At 48.5% G+C, this 12,327-nt stretch overlaps 1 protein-coding gene across 2 annotated transcripts in view; it reads right to left on the reverse strand.

Moving 5' to 3' along the window:
- The window catches only part of alpk3a (alpha kinase 3a), a 97,042-nt gene that overhangs the window by 23,819 nt on the left and 60,896 nt on the right, over window positions 1–12,327 (reverse strand). For both annotated transcript variants that reach the window (XM_087981973.1, XM_087981972.1), the window contains one exon: window positions 3,114–5,214. In XM_087981973.1, the coding sequence (XP_087838099.1) occupies window positions 3,114–5,214 (2,101 nt within the window). The remainder of the gene's footprint in view (window positions 1–3,113; window positions 5,215–12,327) is intronic.

Genomic DNA, 12,327 nt, shown 5'->3' on the forward strand with positions numbered 1-12,327 from the left:
GGCAACTTTTTCATGCAGAGGGTGGTGCGTGTATGGATTGAGCTGCCAGAGGAAGTGGTGGAGGCTGGTACAATTGCAACATTTAAAAGACACTTGGAAGGGTTTAGTGGGATATGGGCCAAATGCTGGCAAACGAGACTAGGTTATAGAACATAGAACAGCACAGTACAGGCCCTTCGGTCCTTGATGTGTGCTGGCCTTTTATCCTACTCCAAGATGAAACTAACCTACATACCCTTCATTTTACTATCCTCCATGTGCCGATCCAAGAGTCACTCAAATGTCCCTAATGTATCTGACTCTACCCCCACCGCTGGAAGTACATTCCACACACCCACCATTCTCTGAGTAAAGAACCTACCTCTGACATCTCCCCTAAACCTTCCTCCCATCACCTTAAAATTATGCCCCCTCGTGATAGCCATTTCTGCCCTGGGAAATAGTCTTCTATCTATACCTCTCATCATCTTGTACACCTCTACCCAGTCACCTCTCCTTCTTCACTCCAATGAGAAAAGCCCTAGCTCCCCCAAACTTTCTACATAATTCATACCCTCCAGTCCAGGCAACATCCTGGTAAATCTCCTCTGCACCCTCTCTAAAGCTTCCACATCCTTCTATAATGAGGCGACCAGAACTGAACACAATACTCCAAGTGTTGTCTAATCAGGGCTTTATAAAGCCGCAGCATAACCTCGCGGCTCTTAAACTCAATCCTGCTGCTAATAAAAGTCAACACACTATATGCCTTCTTAACAACCCTTTCAACTTGAGTGGCAACTTTGAGGGATCTATGGAAATGGACCCCAAAATCCCTGTTCCTCCACACTGCCAAGAATCCTGTCTTTAACCCTGTAATCTGCATTCAAATTCAACCTTTCAAAATGAATCACTTCACACTTTTCCAGGCTGAACTCCATCTGCTACTTCTCAGCCCAGCTCTGCATCCTGTCAATGTCCTGTTGCAACCTACAACAGCCCTCCACACTATCCACAACTCCACCAACCTTCTCGTCATCGGCAAACCCTTCCACTTCCTCATCCAAGTCATTTATAAAAATCACAAAGAGCAGAGGTGCCAGAACAGATCTCTGTAGAACACCACTGGTCACCGAGCCCCAGGCTAAATACTTTCCATTTACGACCACCCTCTGTCTTCTGTGGGCCAGCCAATTCCGTATCCAGACAGTCAACTATCCCATGCCTCCTTATTTTCTGAATGAGCATACCAAGGGGAACCTTATTAAAAGCCTTGTTAAAATCCATGTACATCACACCCACTGCTCTCCTTCATCCATGTGTTTTGTCACATCCTCAAAGAATTCAATAAAGTTTGTGAGGTATGATCTGCCCCTCACAAAGCCGTGCTGACTGTCTCTAACCAAACTATGGTTTTCCAAATAATCATAATCCTGTCTCTCAGAATCCTCTCCAATATTTTGACCCCCACCGATGTAAGACTGACTGGTCTGTAATTTCCAGGATTATCCCTATTCCCTTTCTTAAACAAGGGAATAACATTTGCCACCCTCTAATCATCCAGTACTGCTCCAGTGGACAGTGAAGATGCAAAGATCATTACCAAAGGCGCAGCAATCTCTTCCCTCACTTCCCGTGGTAACCTTGGGTATATCCTGTCTGACCCAGGGGACTTATCTATCTTCATGTTTTTCAAAATTTCCAGCACATCCTCCTTAACATCAACCTGTCCGAGTGTATCAACTTGCTTCACGCTGTCCTCATAAATGACCAGGTCCCTCTCACTAGTGAATACTGTTGCAAAGTATTCATTAAGGACATCCCCTACCTCCCCGATTCCAGGCACAAGTTCCCTCCACTATCCCTGATCGGCCCTACCCTCTCTCTGATCATTCTCTTGATACTCACATAAGTGTAGAATGCCTTTGGGGTTTTCCTTACTCCTACCCGCCAAGGCTTTTTCATGCCCCCTCCTAGCTCTCCTAAATCCATTCTTCAATTCCTTCCTGGCTACCTTGTAACCCTCTAGAGCCCTGTCTGATCCTTGCCTCCTCAACCTTAAGTAAGCTTCCTTCTTCCCCTTGACTAGATGTTCCACATGGCTCCTCCCTACCTTTTATCTTAGCCTGCGTGGCACACCCTCCTCATTCCTGAAGAAGGGCTTATACCCGAAACGTCGATTCTCCTTCTCCTTTGATGCTGCCTGACCTGCTGCGCTTTTCCAGCAACACATTTTTAAGCTCTGATCCCCAGCATCTGCAGTCCTCACTTTCTCCTAGATGTTCCACATCCCTTGTTACCCAAGGTTCCTTTACCCTACCATCCCTTCCTTGCCTCAGTGGGACAAACCTATCCAGCACTCGCAGCAAGTGCTCCGTAACAACTTCCACATTTCTGTTGTACATTTCCCTGAGAACATCTGCTCCCAATTTATGCTCCACAGTTCCCACCTAATAGCATTGTAATTCTCCCTCCCCCAATTAAATAATTTCCCATACCTTCTGCTCCTATCCCTCTCCATGACTATAGTAAAGGTCTGGGAGTTGTGATCACTATCACCGAAATGCTCTCCCACCGAAAGATCTGACACCTGACCTGGTTTGTTGCCAAGCACCAAATCCAATATGGCCTCCCCTCTCGTCGGCCTGTTGAACCAGGAATCCTTCCTGGACACGCCTGACAAAATCTGCTCCATCCAAACTATTTACATTAAGGAGGTTCCAATCAATATTAGGGAAGTTGAAGTCACCCATGGCAACAACCCTGTTACATCTGCACCTTTTTAAGGTTAGTGTTAGGTTCAGGTTTAGGGTTAAGGTTAGCATTAGGTTTAGCATTAGGATTAAGGTCAAGGTTAGTGTTAGGGTTAGTGTAATGCGTGAGTTCAGTCCCATTAGAAGGTGCAGTCAAAGGAAGTGGAGGACTGTCAGATAAGCCATCATCTCATTGAATGGCAGAGCAGACTTGATGGGCTGAATGGCCTACCTCTGTTCCTATATCTTATGGTTTTATGGGAAATAAAGTCTGCTAACCCCCATAACACACAGTCACTTCAGTTCATCAACCCAAACTCATTGACACAGGTCCTTGTTACACATACCAACTTAATCTGGAGGTTTAATTCACCTCCTTACCTTTGAAGAGATTCTTTGTCAGTTTGCTCTCTTCGGTTTTCACTTCAGTTTTAACTGAGCCAGCTTTGGCATCTTTGGTCGTCACTCCTCTGGGCGTTGGGGAGCTTCCACTTTCATCCTCGGCTTCCCTGTGAGGCCTGGGCACCTCGAGGGTGGCCATCCTGCGCGGTGTGGTTGGCGATCGTGGCTCTGTCAGTGCTGCCTGCTGGGGGGCAGCAGGGGCCTGCAGGAGAGGCCCGCTCCTCCTGGGCGCCAACAGGAACGGGCTGGGCCCTTCGTCCGGGTGGTCAGTGCCCGCCTGCTGGATTCTCTTCACCCCCTCCTCCTTCTTTGGCTGCGCTGGCATCAGAAGCGGGGTAGGGCCTCCCCCTTCGGCCTCTTCAGGCAGCCTGGAGCGGGGCAGGAAGATTTTGCGACGGGCACCAGCAGCTAGCTCTGCCGGAGTGGCTGATGGGATAGCGGGGGTGCTATCACTGACCGTCACCCGGGAACCCGAGGCTGGGAGAGGGGGCGCTGAGGTCATATCCTTCTGAAGGGCCTCCTCATCCTCAATCTTCGCTGCCACTATCTCGTCCTTAAACACCTTAGTGTCCACTACGATGGATGGCACTTGGCTAACCTCTGGCCCATGGGTAAGGAAGATGCTCTTTGTGACTTGTGAGTCACTGGTTGATGGTATACCATCAGTCCTCGGTGTTACTGGTTCTGGAACGGGCATCACTTCACTATCCGGAGTGTGCAGCACTTCCAGAATATTATTCCCATGGCTGGGATCCCCCTCCACCACGCTCCTCTCGCCTGCCATTCCCTCCAGACATGGGGCTGTGTTCTTGGCCGGTTCACCTTCAGTGGATGATAAATCCGCCATGCCCTGTCCTTCCTCAGCGTCGTCGAGTCTACTGACGTCTGGAAGAGCCGGCGTACCTGGGACTTCCGGCCCCTCGGTTAAATTCAGCTCCGTACGGAAAAGGCACGGATCTTCCAGAGGCTCCTCTGCTGCTCCTCTACTTGGGGGTAGAGACAATGGTGTGCCCGGGGGGTGGTTGGATTCGGGAGTGCTTGGCGGGAGGACGGCAGAGAGGGCAGGACTAATGCCCGTCTCCAAGGATGGCTCCACGGGGAGAGTTGATCCCAGACTGAAGTCTCCCTCAGTGCTGGGTACGGTGCGGCCACCATCTGCCTGAGGGACAGCAGACAGCGGCCCTTCAGAAACCTGGCAACCCTCAGGTCCGACTGGCAGAGAACTGGTAAGGTCCTCCTCTAATGATGGCGGCAAAGGCTGGACCTTCTTTGAGGGGGTAACCCCCAGGGCTGCAAGGCCTTCTGCCTGTGAGCTGGGTTCCACAATCTCTGAGGCATTTGGTGTTGCCTCTGCTTTCCCAGCATCACCGTGAGGCGTCCTGTCGCCCAGCAGGAAGCTGGGAATCTTTAAATAGGAGAGGAACTTTTCCACCAAGTGGGCACCAAAACTGTCAGAGGGAACACTGCGTTGCGCGTGCTCCTCAGCTCCCGCTTCCTCTGCACGGTCAACCTTCAGAAACTCATCGTCACCCTCGGCAACGGCTTCCTCAGACACCTTACTGTCTGTAGACAAGGTGGTGTCCGCAGCACTAGCCTGGACTAAAGGCAAGACTAAATCGCTTAACATTCCTCCCATCAGTGCTGCAGGGATGTCTGGTTGGTTCTCTTCAGGGCTCACACTACCTCCAGGATTGGTAGGCTCAGACACATCCAGCAGTGGGAGCTGATCACCTGCATGGCCAGCACCGGTGACCTCCATCGCCTCCGTTCCTGTCTCAAGGGCCAGAACGTCCTGGCAGACGGGCTGAACCAGCTGGTTTCTCCTCTCTGCGGTCAACTGGGCTTCCATGTTGCTCGGGGGCAGGAGCACATCCTCGTCGGTGGAATCTCTCAGCTCTGGTTGCGTGCCTTCCGACGTCGTGGTCTCGGGTGTACGGGGCTCGTCTGAGGTATCTGTGGGCTCAGAGGTGCTCAGGAAATCTAATTTCTCCCACTCACTGTTCAAGGAACAAACACTGTCACCAGTACTCTCTGAGACGGGCGAGATGTCATATTGCATCTGGTTCTTACCCTCCACAGCCTGAAGAAGGAAGAAAAAGGGATGAAATTCTAAACCAGGAACATTATTGTCACCATAACACTGACTAATACAGGATTAGGTAGCTGAGGATACTCTCAGAGTAGGCCACACACACCCCACATCCATGGATCCTGGTACCTTTCTGTACTTTAGTGTGTTGGATGCTTACTAAGTAATGTTTAGTCAATGTTGCATTTGGTTTGTTTGTTACAGGAAAAGACTGTGAAATCTGGTGTGATTATTCCTTTGTGACACTGGGAAAAATCAGTTCTCTTTTTAAATAAAAATTCATGGCCTCTGAGGGACGGTTAACGAGGTTAAGGAGGGGTGGGGTTAGATTCTTCCTTTACTGGACACGGTACCTAGTGTGACATGAATTTGTCCAGCACTGAGTGGGTCAAACCTGGGTCTGACACAGGTCTGCTGCAGTGACAATGCAAGCCAGGGACGCTGCTAGCATCCAGGTAGGCTCAGTGTGAGTGAGATCAAGCAAACGGCACGAGGGCTGCAGTCCCTGAGCTGGATGTGTGCTCCTGAGCACGCATTCTCCATCACAATGGGAGTGTCCAGTACAGCCTGAGGGGTAGCACTGAAGTGCAGACGCCGGACTGTAACTGGATTGGAACAGTGCACTGAAGTCTCTTAAAGGCTGTCACAGTCAGGTGCCAGCGTCCATAGATGTGAGGTGTGTGTGGCTGGTGCCTATGGAGGGTGCTCTGAGATACTGGTGCCCTGTATCCAATATGGCGTACAAGCAGTGATCTGAATACAACAGCAGCCTGCTCCAGTTTCCACACCGAGAATTCTCCATGTCTAGCCCCGGAGAAGGAAGCTAAATATTAACGAGTTGAGTCGGGTCATTAACACGGCATTTAAGACACAGTACCCCCCATGACCTGGCAGCTGCCCAGTGAGAAACACCTCCACAAACATGAAAGATGCAGCGAGATGGCACTGAGCTCAAGGTGGGCCACACCAGGAGTTCCTGTTTAATTATGCCACAAATCTCAGCGTAGCCCACATCCTGCCAACCCCCCCCCAACCATCTCCCCGACCCAACGATTCTCCGACACCACCCCGAGCAGCGCTGCAATAATTCCTGGCCAATATTTATCTCTCAACCAACACCACAAAGACAGATGGCCGGTCGGTTCTTGCCTCGCTGCCTGTGTCTGAATTGGCCGCTGTGTTTTATTCATCACTGCAAGGAATTCATCAGGACACTAAAGCTCTTCAAGGTGGTTGTGAAAATGGCCAAACGAATGGAAAGATTTATTTTAAAAACTGATTGGTTTAGGATGATGGCAGAATGATCTGATTGGGTGTAGAGACGTTTCCTCAAACCCAAACTGACTGCAACTTTGCCTGTCAGGAGACGAGCAGGAGGCTGGGAGAACACAGCAAGCCAGGCAGCTTCAGGAGGTGGAGAAATCATCGTTTCAGGTGTAACCCTTCTTCAGGACTGGGGGTGAGTGTGGGGGGAGTTGCAGATAAAACAGGGAGGTGGTCGAAGTGGTGAGGTAGGGATAGGTGAACACAGGTAGAGGGCACGGCCTGGTTGGTCAATGGGAGGGATGAATCCAATTGGAAGCTGGAAGGAAGGGTTGATCAGTGGAATGGAAGGGAGTGGGAGGGGCTTGGAAGGGAGTCAGGGGATGGGAAGGGAGGTTATTTGAAATCGGAGAACTCAATGTAGACTCCTCCGGCCTGTAAGCTGCCCGGGGGTAGTTAAGGTGTTGTTCCTCCAATTTGTGGTCCGATTTGCTGTGGTAATGGAGGAAGCCAGTGATGGTCATGTTGGAAAGGGAGTGGGAAGGGGAATTAAAATGGGTGGTGACTGAGAGATCCGGTTCAGATCTGCAAGGCCAGCTGAGATGCTCAGCGAAACATGCCCTGAGGTTACTTTGCCAGGGCTCTCTCTGGGGCACTGCACTCTATGTCAAATCCTACTCTGAAGTCCAGGGGTAGCTCCTTCACTCCTCACTTTTGCAATTCCGCTCAAATCCACGTTTGGACTAAAGCAGCTGAGTGCTTTAGACTAAATGCAAACTGAGCATCAGTCAATAGCTTACAGAATCACGGAACAGCACAGCCATTCAGCCAATCATCACTGTGCTAACTCATTGGAAAGACCAATGAATTAGTCCCAATCCTGTGCTCTCCCCACAGCCTTTTCCCTTAAAGCAAGCATCTACTTTCCTTTTGAAAGTTACGATTGAATCTGCTTCCTTTAGAATTTCAGCTGGATCGGTCCAGATGGTAGGAAAGTGCATTGATAGCAATGTAGCACACTCCTGTCATCACTGTGCTGACAATGAGAGTAGGCTTACTGGATGTGAATTGATTAAGTTGGATTTATTTGGCCTCAGTGCACAAAACATACCTGGCAAATTTCCCCAATTATTGGGTAGATGCCAGTATTGCAGCTGTTCTTAAATAGTTTACATTGGGACGTGCAGATAGTGCTGGAGCACAAGTCTTCATTGCAACCGCTGGAGTGTAGTTAGGACTTTGTCTATCTATAATATCAGAAGATATAGGAGCAGAAATAGGCACAGAGCAGAGAAACAGATCCTTCAGTCCAACTAGACCACGCCAACCATTTTCCTAAACTAAACTAGTCCCACCCTCCTGCACTTGGCCCATTCCCTCTAAACATTTCCTATTCATGTACTCTACTCATCCAAATGTCTTTTAAACGTTGTAACTGTGTCCACATCCACCACTTCCTCTGGAAGTTCATATCCACACAGGAACCAATCTCTGTGTAAAAAAAGTTGCCCCTCTTGTCCTTTTCAAATCTTTCTCCTCTCACCTTAAACCTAAGCCCTCCAATTTTGAACTCTCCCACCCCAGGCCATTCGCCCTACCCATGTCCCTCATGATTTTATAAACCTCTATAAGGTCACCCTGCAACCTCCTACCCTCTCGTGAAAACAGTCCCAGCCGATCCAGCCTCACCTTATAACTCAAACCCTCCATTCCCGGCAACATCCTGGTAAATCCTTTCTGAACATTCCTTATTTTAATAACATCCTTCCTACAGCAGGGTGACCCTATCGAGTCTGTTCCACCATTCAATCATGGCTGATGTATTTCTCAATGCAGATCTCCTGCCTTCTCCCTGTAACCCTTCATCTCTTTACACTCCAGGCCACTCCTTGACAATCCAATGGAGCACATCAAATCGGCTGAAGGCTGGGACCCAGAGGCTGCAAGCGAAGGGTCGTATACTCTACACTCGGAGCTAAGAGGCTTTCAAATCCTTTGAGCATATCTTTCACTATCATAACCTGGACTCTGCCATCTCTGGGGATGGGGGGGGGTGTATCGAGGTTCCTCCTCGTGATGGGATGGGCCTGCAGCATTTCGATTGGGTCTATTGGCTGTGGGATTGTTTAGCTCTAGGTGCATCATGCCGCTTCCACTGTTTAGAATGCACATAATCCTCCACTGTCACTTCACCAGGATGGGCCCTCATCATCAGATATGTATGGCCGACTGAAGCAGAGCGGTTTTCTATTCTGATGGTGATATAGGGATGGGAATACCCAAGGCCAGCAGGTTACAGATGGGACTCAGATACAATTCACCCGCTGCTTAAACTATTCACCTGCGGTGGAGACCCAGTTTATTCCGAATCTGTATCGTTTAGCATGGTGGTAGTGCCACACGACACAACGGAGGGAGCCTTCGATATGATGACAGAAGTTGGTCTCCACAAGGATGAGGAAATGTGGAAGCTTTCCAGGGGCCACTGCTTCCGAACCTGCCCAGCTCTATATCAGCTCCTCATCGTTCTGACCTGCCATGGCTAGGCTGGTACTCTGAGAGTCGCCACTAGAGGGAGCTCCCCCTGGTGTTGGCACATGGTAAATAGAACATAGAAAAGTACAGCACAGAACAGGCCCTTGGGCCCACGATGTTGTGCAGAGGATTATTCCTAATCTAAAATAAAATAACTTAACCTATGCACCCCTCAACTCACTGCTGTCCATGTGCATGTCCAGCAGTCGCTTAAATATCGCTAATGACTCTGCTTCCACCACCACCACCGCTGGCAACGCATTCCATGCATTCACAGCTCTCTGTGTAAAGAATCTACCTCTGACGTCCCCTCTATACCTTCCTCCTAATATCTTCAAACTATAACCCCTCATGCCAGCCAATCCTGCCCTGGGGAAAGGTCTCGGACTTCAGGGTTAACGGGGCTGGGGAATGCCTTCATTATGCTTAGATAATCGATGCATGATGTATTCAGGCTTAGATATCTTTAATCAAGATGTGCACCGCTGGTGTAGGTGGGACGTGAACCTGGAGCTCTTAGTTCAGAGGTAGGAGCACTACCACTGCACCAGAAGAGCCCTTTCAGCTTTATGCTTATCATACCCAGCCACTTATACAAATGAGGGGCTTTCTACACTATCTCAGAGGGTTGTTAAGTCTCCACTACAATGCTGTGGGACTAGAGTCAAATATAGTGCTGGGTATTAAGACCAATGGATTTCCTTCCTAAAACCATTTGGATTTTTACAAGAATGCAACAGTTTTATGATGATTAATTGGCACTGATTTTTTTTTAATTTCCAGATCTATATTCAATCTTTTTTTTTAAACTGAATTAAAATTCAGAGATTGCCCACAGTCAGATGTGAACTCAGATTCTCGGAATAATTCATCCAAGCCTCAGAGGCATAGACCGTAGGGAAATAGATGGTGATATCTTGAAAAATTTCCTAATTACAGAGGAGGAAGTGCTGGATGTCTTGAAACGCATAAAGGTGGATAAATCCCCAGGACCTGATCAGGTATACCCTAGAACTCTGTGGGAAGCCAGAGAAGTGATTGCTGGGCCTCTTGCTGAGATATTTGTATCATCGATAGTCACAGGTGAGATGCTGGAAGACTGGAGGTTGGCAAACGTGGTGCCACTGTTTAAGAAGGGTGGTAAGGACCAGCCAGGGAACTATAGACCAGTGAGCTTGACGTCGGTGGTGGGCAAGTTGTTGGAGGGAATCCTGAGGGACAGGATGTACATGTATTTGGAAAAGCAAGGACTGATTAGGGATAGTCAACATGGCTTTGTGTGTGGGAAATCATGTCTCACAAACTTGATTGAGTTTTTTGAAGAAGTAACAAACAGTACTGATGAGGGCAGAGCAGTAAATGTGATCTATATGGGCTTCAGTAAGGCGTTCGATGAGGTTCCCCATGGGAGACTGATTAGCAAGGTTAGATCTCATGGAATACAGGGAGAACTAGCCACTTGGATACAGAACTGGCTCAAAGTTAGAAGACAGAGGGTGATGGTAGAGGGTGGTTTTTCAGTCTGGAGGCCTGTGACCAGTGGAGTGCCACAAGGATCGGTGCTGGGTCCTCTACTTTTCGTCATTTATATAAATTATTTGGATGCGAGCATAAGAGGTACAGTTAGTAAGTTTGCAGATGACACCAAAATTGGAGGTGTAGTGGACAGCGAAGAAGGTTACCTCAGATTACAACAGGATCTGGACCAGATGGGCCAATGGGCTGAGAAGTGGCAGATGAAATTTAATTTAGATAAATGTGAGGTGCTGCATTTTGGGAAAGCAAATCTTAGCAGGACTTATAGACTTAATGCTAAGGCCCTAGGGAGTGTTGCTGAACAAAGAGACCTTGGAGTGCAGGTTCATAGCTCCTTGAAAGTGGAGTCGCAGGTAGATAGGATAGTGAAGAAGGCATTTGGTATGCTTTCCTTTATTGGTCAGAATATTGAGTACAGGAGTTGGGAGGTCATGTTGCAGCTGTACAGGACATTGGTTAGGCCACTGTTGGAATATTGTGTGCAATTCTGGTCTCCTTCCTATCGGAAGGATGTTGTGAAACTTGAAAGGGTTCAGAAAAGATTTACAAGGATGATGCCAGGGTTGGAGGATTTGAGCTATAGGGAGAGGCTGAACAGGCTGGGGCTGTTTTCCCTGGAGCATCGGAGGTTGAGGTGTGATGTTATAGGGTTTTATAAAATCATGAGGGGCGTGGATAGGATAAATAGGCAAAGTCTTTTCCCTGGGGTCAGGGATTCCAGAACTAGAGGGCATAGGTTTAGGGTGAGAGGGGAAAGATATAAAAGAGACCTAAGGGGCAACTTTTTCACGCAGAGGGTGGTACGTGTATGGAATGAGCTGCCAGAGGATGTGGTGGAGGCTGGTACAATTGCAACATTTAAGAGGCATCTGGATGGGTATATGAATAGGAAGGGTTTGGAGGGATATGGGCCGGGTGCTGGCAGGTGGAACTAGATTGGGTTGGGATATCTGGTCGGCATGGACGGGTTGGACCGAAGGGTCTGTTTCCATGCTGTACATCTCTGTGACTCTCTAAGTAAATTGTGATGAAGCTCACGCAGTGTCGATGTTCAGTCAGACCGAACATTTTGACAGTTACACAGCCAGAAAGCTGCTCTTAATTCCAACAGTACGTGCTGGAGAAACTCAGCCGATCTGACAGCCCCTGTCCAAAAAGAAACCGAGTTAACGTTTTGAGTCCAGTTTGATGTTTCTTCAGAATAGAAGCTGAAACGTTGACCCTGATTCTCTCACCACTGATATCGCCAGACCTGCTGAGTTTCTCCACCACATTCTGCTTCTATTTCCAATTCCCGGCATTCTCCAGTAATTTGCTTTCATTTGTGTAGCTTTTAACTATTTTGCCTCATTTCTCAATCCCAGGATGTTGTGTTTTGACTGTGCAGAAAGCTTAAATAGTGTAAATATAATATAGAGAAAGTTATCAACGTTTGTTAGGGAAATGTGGTAGACCATTCAGCGCAGACGAATTAAAAGCATGATGTGGAGATGCCGGTGTTGGACTGGGGTGTACAAAGTTAAAAATCACACATCAGGTTATAGTCCAACAGGTTTAATTGGAAGCACTAGCTTTCGGAGCGCTGCTCCTTCATCAGGTGGTTAGGGTCATAGAGTCACAGAGATGTACAGCATGGAAACAGACCCTTCAGTCCAACCCGTCCATGCCGACCAGATATCCCAACCCAATCTACTCCCACCTGCCAGCACCCGGCCCATATCCCTCCAAACCCTTCCTATTCATATACCCATCCAGATGCCTCTTAAATGT

Source organism: Chiloscyllium plagiosum, unplaced genomic scaffold, assembly GCF_037043375.1.
Source record: "Chiloscyllium plagiosum isolate Xiang-an unplaced genomic scaffold, Cpla_swu_hap1 HiC_scaffold_42, whole genome shotgun sequence".
NCBI classification, from domain to species: Eukaryota; Metazoa; Chordata; class Chondrichthyes; order Orectolobiformes; family Hemiscylliidae; genus Chiloscyllium; species Chiloscyllium plagiosum.